This window comes from Alligator sinensis, unplaced genomic scaffold (genome assembly GCF_000455745.1).
Source record: "Alligator sinensis unplaced genomic scaffold, ASM45574v1 scaffold1637_1, whole genome shotgun sequence".
NCBI lineage: Eukaryota > Metazoa > Chordata > Crocodylia > Alligatoridae > Alligator > Alligator sinensis.
The window spans coordinates 23,135-36,850 of NW_005843165.1; the positions used below are offsets into that span (position 1 = coordinate 23,135).

Sequence of the window (13,716 nt, forward strand, 5' to 3'; positions counted from 1 at the left end):
ACAAGAACACTGAAAGCACACAAACTTCCTAACAGAAAATGCAACAATTTGTTAATATGCAGTCCCAACAAATGAGCGATTTATGTTTTGCCCTCAAGAAGCAGACTTTCCATCACTCCATCTCCAACCTTTTCCTTGATTTTATAAAAAAATACAGAACAGAAAAATAAAACACTTCAGAATTTATTGGACTGCATTCCTTCAAAAATGCAAGTTTAAAATTTTAACCAAAAGTTATCAAAAGCATGCAGGAATAAGTGAATATTTGTACATTTATTTGTATGAAATTGAAGGGTATCTTCCAGCTAACACTAGGGGCCAACATTTTCCCCACCCAGTACTCCCTTAACATTCAATTTTGATTTCTTGCCAACTAATATTTGGTCCTGGTGAGAAGGAGAAAACTTTTTTTAGGAAAAAAAAACCTGAAGAAATAAGTACTTATGCAATAAACAGATAAAACGAGTGTGATAGAGCATCTCTTAGTGTATTAGTTTTGGCATATATTATTAGAATTACTTCTAAAGGTAAAGTCAAAGAGACATAATAAATCTAAACTTTTTTCACTTCTGGAGAATAATTAAATTTTCAAAAACTACAGGTAATTAAGACTACCCAAAATTAAATAAGTCTGGAATTACAGAAGTGCATGTATTTCACCATATCTGCAAGGGACTCCGTGTAATTAAACACATATTAATTGCCCTAATCTTCTTAGGCAAGTAATAAATTGGAAGAGCTGATTAATGTGCTAGATTTAGTTCAGCTTGTTAAACCTGACATCCTGGCAAAGGAAGACTATCTCGAAAAGCTCTTTTAGCTAAGTAATTGGAATTTTACTCAGTAATTTGCCATTCTGTAATAAGAGCTATTTGGTATATTGATTCCCCATCAGTATTTTTTTAATACACGTTAGTTATATTGGAAGAGTACCATTATGATGTTCATAAAGGTTATGAAAAAACTGTGAACTTTGACCTTTACTATCCAACAAGAGTCACTTTCACTCTGAACACAAAATGAGTATATTTCCTTGTAGGCTATAAATCCTAATTAATTTTAATTCTGGAAGCAGTTAATAACATTTTATAAAGTCCATACGGACACATTAAGTACTCCATACCATTCATAAAGCCAATGACTACACAAGATTAACATTAAAGACCTGCTGATATCTTCTGGAACACACTGAAGGACTTTGTTCTGAGGCAATTCTCCATTTCTCCTCTTTTTTTTTTTTTTTTTTAATTATTTGAACACACACATACTCCCTCTCTTGCTATGCCCATCACCCACTGACCCTCCCCCCCAACTGGAAGAGATGGCAAGTTTCTTGAGATTGGAGGAATATTTTCCTATGCATTTATAACATATTGAATAATAGGACTTGTATCTTATAACAACCTTGGAACACTACAAAGAAGAAAGTATAAAAGATTGGTATTTAAGTATATTTGTTCATCCCTCTCCTGAAGACACCTAGATTCTCAACTGCAAAAGAAAGGAGGAGGTTGTGAAAGACAAAGGGCTTAATTCTTAAGGAAAGAAGAATCAACCATACAAAGCCCTCAGCCTTCATAGAGTACCTGTGACCTCCAATGGTTACTGTTATTTCTGGGATAGCAAGAGATCAGCTTTTCTACACAATGTAAAATGAAGTAACAGCAACTGTAATACTCCTTTTTGAGTCCTTAACTATGAAATAACAAATAGCGAGTCTGCCCAGTAGCCAGTTTAAAGAATGGAATAGCTTTCACTGCTGAGATAAACCACGGACTATATAATAAATGTTAAAAAACTGAACTGAAAGTTCTACAGGACCAATTATTTGTTAAGTGTGGCATGAAGGGGACTAAGATAGAATTACAGTTAGCAAATGTGGTACTTCTCCCATGCCCACGAAAATATTTCCTTCCCATTACCTGCAATCTCTGTACCAGTGTAGACTTGCTCCCTGTTTAAGGGCAAAGAAAGAGGTGGCACTGTGACACTTGTTAGCTGACACATGGATGGTTTACAAGCTACACTGCTTTTGCTGTAATTAAAGAACCTGGGCATGTCTACATTGCCTTCACCCTGCATCTGGGACCACTACTAAGAAGCACAAATGCTCACTTAGCACATGCAAATGAAAATGAAATAGTATAGGTGACTTAAAGGAACTATGAGCACATGCTGTGACAGGAAGCAAGCATCTGCATTGAAGACTGATCCCAGCTGGCTACTCTGCCTTTTTTCCGGGATTTGGTATGCACTGAGTGGGAGCATATAAAAAGAGCATGCTTTTCAGTGATGGTCCTGGGAAAGGCATGGAGACTATCTAGACAAGCCACATATTTCTCCTCGACTGGAGTTGACTGGCACTTCGTCAAGACTTCTCTTGCCTGCTGGAGCTTTCTGAAAAGTTTTGGGAAATCTAACTCCCAGAAGAACACTTCCCTAGTCTGCAAAGCAAAGCAGTTAACCATGTTAGTCTGAAGTTAGGGAGAAGACAGGGCAATGTGGGACCTTACAGATAGGGCCCTGAGAAAAATCACGATTTTGTGGACTGCGTGGAAACCACAAAATTCACCCCACACAGCGATTTTTAAGGGTTGCAAACATAAGCAGCTTAGCCCCCCGCAAATGCGGGGCAGCACAGAGGGCCACAAGGCAGTTTAGGCGCAGGCTCCGGGCGACTGTATTGGGGGTGGGGGGAAGAAGGGCATACAGACAGACACGGAGCCTGCACGCAACCAGGACTGCAGGCAGACAGCGTGTGGAGCACTGTCATCACAACAAGTACAATCAGGGAAAAAGAACTGGGGGCGGGGGAGTTAGACTGAGGCCCCCACAGGGACGGAGGGAAGGAATGGGGCAGGGGCTGGGGTGAGTGGGGCCCCAAGGCAGATCATGGGATGGTCAGAGCCCAGGCAGTTTGTCCAAGGGCGCAGGGGGGTCTCCCACCACTGCACGCACCTCAGGAGAATTCCCGGGGGGGCACGTGCCTGTCATGGGCTGAGCTCTACACCCCACTGCTGTATGGTTTGTGACAGGAGGACATACATGTGCCTAAAAAATAGTGTTATGTGACTGATTTAAAAATGGCTGTCACTCTACCATCACTGCAGCCTGCAGTTTGGCGAAATGGATAATGGAAAGGGATGGGCTGGGAATTATTATTTTGGAGAAAAAGAGGAAATAAGAGAAATGACAAGTGAAAAACTATTGAGCCTTAATGGAGGGTAATATTCAGCCTCACTTACTATCAGAAGTCAGATATGGACTATCATGCAGTTGGTTCAATAAAAGATATTACCCCCAAAACATCCCTGCCTCTCTCAATTCCTGGATCATCACAACTACATCATTAATGATACCACAATAGGGCAAATATCAAAATCTGTAACTTACAGTAGAAAATCCACAATCTAAAGAAAAAAGATGGACTACACAGCAACATTTCTAAGCCTATACAAGAAACAAACATCAATCCAAGGGGACTCGCCTGCAACCCTCTAGCTAATGCACACAACTCCATACATGCAACAACTATGCAGGAGAACTTCAGGGAAAAAAAACCTGAGATGCCATCTTCTTCACTTAACCTGCTCCAAAAGGGATCAACTTAAACAGGACATACTAAACTAAGAGATAACCTAACTACTATCCAGCAGACTGTACCATATTACTAAAAATATCTGATGACAGCCATCCAACATAAGAAGAAAAAGCAGAACATGCAGTTAGTTCAATAAAAGGCATCACCTCAAAAAAATCCTTGCCCCTCACATTATCCCACATGGGCATACATCTAACTTTATTACTATCACAGTGGCAGCAAAAGAGCCTAACAAAGCTTTAAGATGGATGCTACACAAGTGTAAGAAAGCAATGAATATAGTACTGATTTAATCAGAAATTCTATTGACTGCAACCAGTTTCCTCAGTTTCTTACCTCAGTTTTCCTCATTCTAGGGTAATACCCACCCATTTCTGATTTCTTAAATAATCTGAACCTTAAGGCATTGTTTGATCTCTCCTCCCAAGCTGCAATTTATTGCTTTTTTATTGTGCTCCAGACTTCCAAGACCTTAAACTTTTAATTAGCTTTTTAAGTAAGCTTTTCATCAGGGATGAGGCCTCACCTAGAAAACTGACCATTTTTAAGTACTGGATTAAAAAAAAAATACCTGTATAAATAAGAAAGACTCCACCAGAAAGCGACACAAAGAAAACATGACTTACAAGAACAGGTTGGAAGATTTAGGATTATTTAGTCTGGGTAAAACAAGACCAAGACAAGATTTGATATTAGCCTTCAAATATCTGAAGGGTGGCTAGACAGAGGATGAAGGTAGGACAGGGTGGCACCAGCTCTGCCTGACTTCAGACTAACATAGCGAGACACCACGCGTGTGAGCCTGATGGTAGATTTAAATGCTTATGTGGGAAATTTTGGTTGAATAAGGCCCCCTCTACATGTTACAGGTATTGCACAATTAACTGGTTAACTGCACAGTTACCTTAAGACCAGCTACATGTGCATAATACTTATCACATGATAAAAAACTTCAATCAGCTATAAAGTTAAACCTCAGAAACGCATATTAACTTTACATCTGGTTGCTACTGAGCTTTAATTTGCAAGTGTAGCAGAGTCTCCCCTGCATCAACAGTGGCTTCTAGCATGAAACCCCCATGCCTGGGGGATCGACTGCCCCAATCCCCCAGGCTCAAGGGTACGTGGGGCTTGCTTCTTGCCAGTGCAGGGGGAGCCTGGGATCCAATATGCAATTCCACAATCACACTTGATTGTATGGATCTTGCATTAGATCCCATTGCATCTTTACCTGAACACGAAGAGGGGGCCTAATTGTATGAATTTTCTCACTATGGGAGCCATGAAGCATTGGAATAGAGAGGGTATGGAATTTGTATACTTGAAAATTTAAAAGCAGGCTATACAAACACTTGTCTGGAGTGGTTTAGGAGAGATGGTCATGCCTTGCACAGGAGTGTTAAACTACATGACATCCTGAGGTCACGTCCAGCTTGATTTTTCTAGGATTCTAACCCTCTTCTCAAGAGCTCCTGCTGTGGCTGAGGCACATGCTCAAGGATGAACAATTTCATGAACCATTTAATTTTAGATGAAACAGTGTTACAGGTACTGAGCCAATTGTAAAAGATGATCCAAGCATATTTTTCCTTTTTTTTTTTTTTTAAACTGTACTTTTGGGCAAATTTCAGGAAATCAAATTTCTTCCAGAAATTGAGAGCCATCATACTTTAAAAACAAGTGCATTTTGTTTAATGTTATATGAAAATATTTCACCTCTTCACCAGCTCCACTGATAATGGATAAAAGGAAGGATTGTTACTTAAAATACCCCAATCCAGCTATCCTTAGAATGCAAGTTATTCACTTTTGTCTTTCAGCCAATTAGTAGTTATCTCATTACTTTTCAAACTGAGGCACTGGTCTTAAGAAATCCTTCCATTTGGTCTTACTTGGGTCTCAGTTCAGAAAGGTACTCAAATACTAGCCCACTTTAATGTACATATGAAATTATTTCAATAGGACCACTAAGACTAATCAAATACAAGTGCTTCTCTGAATCAGAGCTGCAAAGGACCAATAAGGGGGCAAGAAACTTCTCAACTCTAGTTTCTGTTCAAATCCTGAATATTTCAATATATATGGGTAAGGTGGTTGGTGTAATGGGTTTATGGCCTCAATCTAGATCCCAGGAGATAGGTTTTTCTGTAACACAAAATCACTACCCTAAGTAGTATTCTTTGGTGGAAATGTCAGAAAAGGGTAAGTGACCATGTAAGTTTAACTAATTTAGACTATCTGTGGATACTGCCAGAAAAAAGCAGTTCAAGCAACTCTCCTCACTAGGCAATCTCTTCTGAACTGAATGCTTATACTGGTGTAAAAAACCCTGTATTAGATATATTGCATGAAATTCATATTTTTCATTGCATTTAACCATATAACTCAGTAGAGGAACAAATGAAGGCAGCACTTATGAAATCCATTATATAATCCAGGCAATAAAGTTGTATTTCACATTAACTCATTGCACAAAACAGTATGACCCACTGCCACAAGTAGCAGCCCACCCAAGACTTACTTTTGTATTACAGTCTGTAAGCTCAGCATCATACCCAGTTCACTTTTCATCTTTTCTCTGTTGGCACGACATTCTGCCAAATAACGGAGAGCCTAAGAGAAGTGGGAGATCATAGCAATTAGCAGTTTTGCATCTAGCATTCTCTGTTAATTTCTACTTCTGACATTTCAAGTTGTTAACATTTTAAGTCATTTCAACAATTCATAGTTCTGTGAAAGAAAAAAAAAAAAAGTGTGGGAGGCTTAACATGTATGCAATTTTAATGGTCCAGATACATCGTAAAGGTGTTAGACAAATACAAGAAAGCAGCAGCAAACTGCGTGCTCAAGCTGCCTCTCTAAAAGAGGGGTCAGCAACCTACACCCTGGAGGCTAGCCCTGGTCCACAAAGCCTTTGGATCTGGCAGCAGGGGTAACCCCCTGAGTCACACCAGTGAGCTGCCTGGGGCTTCAGAGGGGGTGCTATCCCCGTGCCATACTGCAATCAGACACCGGGGGCTCTGGGGGCGGGGCATCTCTACCTATAATACACCAGAGTCAGGTGGCAAGGGATCATTCTGGCCCTCCTGCTGTAGTACAGATAAAAGGTAACCTACCTTCCACACTGGAAGACTGTTGTAAGAAATGCCACTAGCATGGTTAATATAGTGCAGATAAGCAAGCTGAAATTTGTAAAGTTGACCCAGAATTTAACCAAGTTAAACATAATTTGTCACAACAGGCAAAAGAGGTTTCTCCTAAGCCTTCTGTCCTTGATCAACTGTGACTTTTTTTAAAGATTTTTTAAGTAGAAGAAAATGTTATATTTATTCACTCTCCACATGCCCAACAACATTTTCAAAGTTTATGACCAAACTTAATAAAAACACTTAAGAATAAAAATTCTCGGAACGTCAGCCTAACAAGTAAAAGTCTACACAGATAACATTTCAACAAATGTAATTATTCTTATAGCTGGAGACTTAGCTACAAAGAGGAGTTTTGCAAGCTAAAATAGCACAAGGAGGATGCTATGGATGTTGCAGCCTCAGACAGAACAAATAAATCAAAGACTGAGATAGAAAAATGACAGTATCATTATATGCACTGCCCTTGTATTAGAAAGTTGTTAAAAAATGAAAGGGAGCACTGTAGAAAAGACACTTTTTGGGGTGGAAGGATGCTGGATACCACCACGCAAAAGAAATCTCTGGCTAGATTTATCCTGTCTTCTGGCCAAAACACAAGCTCCACATGCTCATTCCTACTTCAGCCCAAGCTCAGATGCATTAAAGGGTCAGCCTTCAACGCACCTAGCATCCCAGTGCCACCGTCAGTCTCTCTCAAGTAACAAAGCAGGGCTTGGGTATGTACTCTGGACCCCAATATTTTGCCTAATTGGCAGGCTTTAATGTACACAAAGTAGGAGCACAAGTCCAGATTACTTCTCAGTGGTGGTCCCAGGCTATGTAGTGGGGAATACAGACACAGCCACAACATATCAGCCTTCAAGATTAAAATCTGTTTTTTCTTCATTAAATTTTTCAACGGCTTTTCAGGAAAGGGCTGAAAATATAAAATTTAAGATGCATCTTATTCACAGGATTTCCAAACACAGTAAAATCCCTGTTATCCAGCACTTGAGTAATCAGAATACTATTAACTGGAATTTCTGGCCGGCTGGCTGCAGGCAGGGGCAGGAAGCTCACACAAGGTGGCCGCCACCACCAACCACCACTGGCACCACCTCTTCCCCTCCCCCGCCCCTCCACTCCATGTCCGCTGGAAACTGTTGTGCCTCAGGTAACTGGCATTTTTAGGTTACCGGCACCCCCCATTCCCCACTCATGCCAGATAACTGGGATTTTACTGTATAAGATAATATTGCTAACACTTCCTTTGAATTCATTTTTCTGGATTCCATAACTTTTAAAGGTAGCAGCAATTCAGTTTATTTCCAACAACTACAGAAGAGCTTTGCACTCACTCTCCTGAACAACAAAAGAGAAAAGTTTGGGAAAGGTTAAGGAGACTGCAGCAGAACTTCAGAAGTGCCTTTCATTTAATGACTTTACAGTTTTCATCTGGCTTTTATCCAATTTAGAGCCCTGAGACTACTGTTAGTCAAACCTAAAGTGTGTGTTTATTTGCTGCCTCCAGTTTTGCTTCCAAGTGTTTATAGGTAGATGTTTATGATACAGAGCTGACCAGAAACTTCTAGCAACTGCGTATGTCCACACTTTCGCGGTTAAAATCTGAATCTCACAATTTATTTAATGTACTTTTGCAATCCCACTGTTATCTGTACTTTGAGTAAACAGATTAGGGGAAATATGTAAAGATCAATACTGCGCTCTGCTCTGTACACCTACTGGGGTTCCAGGTTCTCTCTCATACGTACATATACGAACAATAAGCTGATAACATCCAGATACCATAGGACCTTTACACAAGTACTTGGTATGTTGCATAACTTGATAACATAGCTTGAAAGTCTGCTCATTCCTTAAGTGGGATTCTCTCTCAAGTATTTAGCCTTCAAAAGCATATTCTTTCAACTGCTTTCCTTTGCTGACAACGTTTGTCCTTCCAACACTAACATTTTTTCTTAAGTCTAATTTAGTATGAGTGAATCTCCACCGGACAGCAAAGATTGCAATTGGAATTAAAGACCTATATTAAAAACATACACTTTGCTATTGGCAGAACACTAGATTATCAACTGCATTGCTTATTGTTTGACACCAAAGAGTTTTAATTTAAATAACACCTTCACCAACGTTTGATTCAAAGGAACAGATTTTTTGATCAGTTAGTCCCTTACTGATGATGATAATTTCTATCACAAATTATATTAAAACCAAGGTATCTGAAAGCCTAAACAAATAAATAAATAAAAAGTTCCAAACACCTGGAGCTCCTATTTATTTCAGTAAGAGTTTCTGGCTGCTGAGTCAGTTCTTTTGAAAATCAGGTGATTAAAGAGCTGGATCCAGAGCCCACTGGAGGAAAGACTTGTTAAAGGTCATAAACTTTGGATCAGTTTTCTTTCAGCAAAATACTTGAGCATGTAATTAAACACAAGTGCACAATTTATTTCACTGAGGTCAATGGAACTGTTCACACGTGCCCTAAAAATATACTGAAGTACATTACTGATTTAAGGCTTTTTTGACAGCCTGTATATGAATCCAGGAACCTAACTTCAAGTTTCTATTTTTCAAAGTCTTACTAAAATTTAAGAAAAGTGGTTAGGCACACTTCTGATTTTTAATGTCTTAAAGAAAAAAAAATCAAAACCTGACAGCTTGGCTTCTCTTTGTTCATCTGACTCTTTAAAGGGTGGAGAGAAGTAAGATGAGAAACAAAATAGTTTGGTGAATTTGTCTATGTATGGTATATGAATTCTAGTTGATTAACTCACTATCAGCAGCACTTCTGAAGAGATCTGGGAGCTATAACAGAACACAAACTACATACAAGCCAACAACGTCCTACTGCTGGGGACAGAAAGCAGAAAACTACATTTTTGGCATGTGTAAACAGGACTGCTGAGTGCAAGACACAGCACTGGAAAGGCTTCAGCCAAAAAGCTGAGTCCAGTTTTAGGCACAGGGTGCCCCCACCACAAGGGCTTCCCCGCTCCTGGCACAGCTCTCCCAAGACCTGCTTTGCTTTGCTGCTGCCTGGAAGTGGAGGGGAATTTCCCCCTCCCCTTACTTAAAAGGTATTGTTTAATAAGTGGTGAGCTTTACTTCCTTAAAACAGCTAAAGAATAGCCTCCATGTTGCTGTTCAGTGGTAGAGGCAGGGGAGAGTCCACTCTGAAAAGCTTGAAATTGGCTCCGATAAACTTGCAGAGAGGGCGCGTTTCCACCCACCAGAGCCTGAATTCCAGTGGCCCCCAGCTACAATGAAATATAGAGTGGGTTTGTTTAATCTTCAAACAGGAAGACTGAGAGAAAGCATAACAACAGGTTTCAATGTCAGAGATGAATGCAGCGAAGAGATCTGTAAACTGTTCTCCGTGTTCACTGGGAATGGGAGAAGTACTTTACAGAGTTTAAATTGCAGCAAAGAAAATTTCAGTTAGACATAAAGAAGTACTTTAAAACGGTCAGTTTTAAGTTAAGCACTAGAATAGAGAGACTGAGAAAAATCTGTGAAATCATAAATTTCAAGGGGACCTTAAGGGTTATCTAGTCCAGACTCCACTACAGATGTAGGATTCACTCCCCTAAATTGTCAGTCAGGTTCCTACCCAGTCTCTTCTTAAAAAATTCCAACAAAGGAGATTCCACAACTTCCCTAGACAACGTTGTTACCTCATTTTTACAGTTAGGAAGCTTTATCTGAGATTTAATATAAATTTGCTTTTCTGTTGCTCAAATTCCACACTCCTCTCCCATACCAACCATAACAGACCTCAGTCCCCTGCCATCTTGACACAAGATTGTTCACCTGCTCTCAAAATGCATCACTGAAGGCACTTAAGAGCAACTTAGAAAAAAGTGTGCACCAGGGATAGTTTAGGGATAGCTGATCCTGCCTTGAGGCCCAGGTATGGACTAAATAACCTCCTGAGATAATTTGCATCCATATTTTCTATGATTCAAAATGCTTACATGACCCATCCAGAACCACAAATGCACCATCATCACAAGATGCATTCCTACATCTGTATGCAACAAGCTGAATTTTGGCTTTTCTCTTTTTAACCCAAAGTTAAACGGTCATATTCTGGGGGGGAAAAACACAACAACTTTGCTTTATCTATAATCAGTTGTTTCTTTCTAAACTCCATGAATTATCTCCACATAGTATGTTGCTACAAATTATCTTTTATAGCACTTATCATGAAGCAAAATACAGTAGCAAGAGTAATCTCACATAAAATTTGTTACAGCAAATATTTGTCTTTTTAAATACATAAAAAGAAAGAGATGCAAGTAACACACCATTAACACAACCCTTAGTCCCTACTGATCAAATCAGATTACTTACTAGCAAAGCTGAATGAACAACTGGAGGGTTGGGGTGGTCCAGGAACAAAATAAGGCCAGGCAGACATCCCTGATCCTGAACAATAGCTCGTCTATTTAATGGGTCAGCTGCTAGATCTCGTAACTGGTTAACTACTGCTAAAGCATCAGGCTCCTCACTCATAGTGGAGTTCATTTTTCTGTATCATACACAGAAACACCTGTTAAAAAAAAGTGCGTTAATAAAAAAATCATTGTTAACAAGTCATTGATTAAACTATAGCCAATCCAGAACAACATGCCCCAATTTGTTCTTAGAAGTGTAAACGCAAACAGAATTCTTCTTAAGGTCCCTATACACTGTTAAGACAGAAATTTTAGAATTCACACATATCGAGTTATTTGCTTAACTGATTTGTTTCCCACATATCATTTTAGGCCTGTCAAGCTTCAAGTGAAATACTGTTTATAGTATTGATACTTACAGGTGAAGAATCAGTTGTTTTGTTACAACTACACTGTCGCTTACACTGCTCTATAGAAATGTATGTTTCTAAGTCTATATCCTATAAAAAGATCATTTGTAATGAAACACACATTACCTGATCCTGTAACACATTTTTACTGTCAACAAGAAATCTCAGGCCAAAACTTTTACCTTTCCATCAGGCATCTCCACTGTTTTATCTTATTCAGAAATTACATATCAAAATTCTATAATCCAACACCAATTCAACTGCTCCTGGTATTCCCTCTCTAGCCATTCCTCTTAAAAAGCATGGCCCAACTTGCTTCTACTAGAGTCAAGCAGAACCAACTCAGTTTCAAATGAAGGCGACTAGTCTGATGCTGTTAAGCTAACAAGTTTGTTTAAATAAAACTTCCCATCATAGCCAGAAACTCCCGATACCCCTCAACAGTGGACCTAATGTGAAAAGTGAGATCAAAAGGTAAGAGCCTTTATTGTTTTGCTGAGACTGAACCCTCAGTGCAATTTATGGTCCTGATCTTCTCAGCACCAAACTCATGTACTTTTTATGCACGAGTATGAATAAAAAGACACTGTTGATTTGACTTTTCCATTTTGATTTAAAAGGCAGCATGCTGTTCAGAGCATTTTAAAGTTAATTCTCTTGTTTTTCTGTTAAAGCTCTTAACTTTTTTTAGTAAGAAACTGATCATGCATGTAGAGATACCAGATATAGAAAACAGACACTAACAAAGAGACAAAAGCGAGAATGGCAGAACTCTATTTTGTATCATAACTTTGTAGGTACAATTTTTCCTGTAACATGACTGTCAGTTTGGTGGTAACTACTCAAGTCACTAATGTTTCTTTACAACACAAACAACTTAAACGTGAATTTTTCATGACAAGAAAATTAATATAGATCAAATAAGCTACAAGTTTCATGCAGTCATTACTTTGTAGTTTCAAAGCATTTTAAGCACAATTTTCAAAAATAAAACCTGAAGAAACAGGCAAACATTATGATTTCTATTCTGTAAAAGGCAAAACACCAGAAAGAGAACAGATCAATCTAGAGCAGAGATGCTCAGCCTCCAGCCCGTGGGATGAATCCAGCCCAACAAACCATGTCATCTGGCCCATAGGGCTCCACACAGGCCCAGAAATTTGGGGGCGGGGGAGCATTAGCAGTGTTAATTGTTTCCCAAGTCACTGCAATTAATGCTGCCACCACTCTCCTGCCACCAAACTTCCAGACCTGCAAGGAGTCCCACAAGTCAGATGATACTACCCCACTTGCTGGCGCGTGATCCAGGGATGGATCCACAGGAGCTGCACTGGTATGCTTGCACCTCCTTTGATTCCTGGGCCACCCAAAATTTAAAACTAACCACATAGCAGCAGAGCAACATTTGCAGTCAGGCAGGGCCAAGGGAGCCAACCGACTCCACGGCTCATTATAAACTGCCCGATCCTTTCTAAACTGTTCACTCCACAGAAGTTAAAAATCCTCTTTTCCTTTTAACAGCCTTCATGCTCCACCTGCCAAACTATCCCCTGTTCTGCAAGTCTGCTGTGCCACCTACCCCTGGTGTCAAACCTCCTATCTCACAGCGCAGCAGATTGCCTTTTAGATCATCCCAATGATGTTTCATTTGTTTTTGCTTCAATCTTAAAACCTCATAACACAGCCCTGGACCCCTGGAGCGTCACTGATGCTTCAAGCTTCTTTTTACCAGGAGAAAACCAGGGGTCGCACTCTATGGCAGAATGCATTTCACCACGGGCACCCCCATGCACAGAAGTCTAGGTCTGCCCACAGTGGGGTCACTCCGTGGCCAGAGCCGCTAGGGCAAGGGGCACCCATGGGCGGCACCAGCCCATGGGAACTGACCCTAGCCCAGCCCCGCACTGCTCATCTGTCCGGAGAGGTTGACTCCCCGGCTCGAGAGCTGCCCAGAGACTTCAGTGTGGGCAGACAGGGGCCGAGCGGCGCCTGCAGCCCCTGGTGCCTTCACGACTTTCCACAGACGGGGGGCCGGGGTCACAGGCTGCCGGCCCGGCCCGGCCCGGCCCGGCCCGGCCTGGCCCAGCCCCAGCGCAGCGCAGCACAAACCGGAGCAGCTTCCCCGCGGGCACCGCTCCCGCCCTCCCGCAGGCAGGCGA

At 40.6% G+C, this 13,716-nt stretch overlaps 1 protein-coding gene across 2 annotated transcripts in view; it reads right to left on the bottom strand.

Annotated features, from left to right (window-relative positions):
* Positions 1 to 11,297, bottom strand: part of LOC112548417 (armadillo repeat-containing protein 1-like) — a 21,529-nt gene extending 10,232 nt beyond the window's left edge. For both annotated transcript variants that reach the window (XM_025194160.1, XM_025194161.1), the window contains exons 1-2: positions 11,104 to 11,297; positions 6,123 to 6,214 (exon numbers count right to left, since the gene is read on the bottom strand). In XM_025194160.1, coding sequence (XP_025049945.1) covers positions 6,123 to 6,214; positions 11,104 to 11,277 — 266 coding nt within the window. In that variant the 5' untranslated portion in view covers positions 11,278 to 11,297. The remainder of the gene's footprint in view (positions 1 to 6,122; positions 6,215 to 11,103) is intronic.
* Positions 11,298 to 13,716: the final 2,419 nt, after the last annotated feature.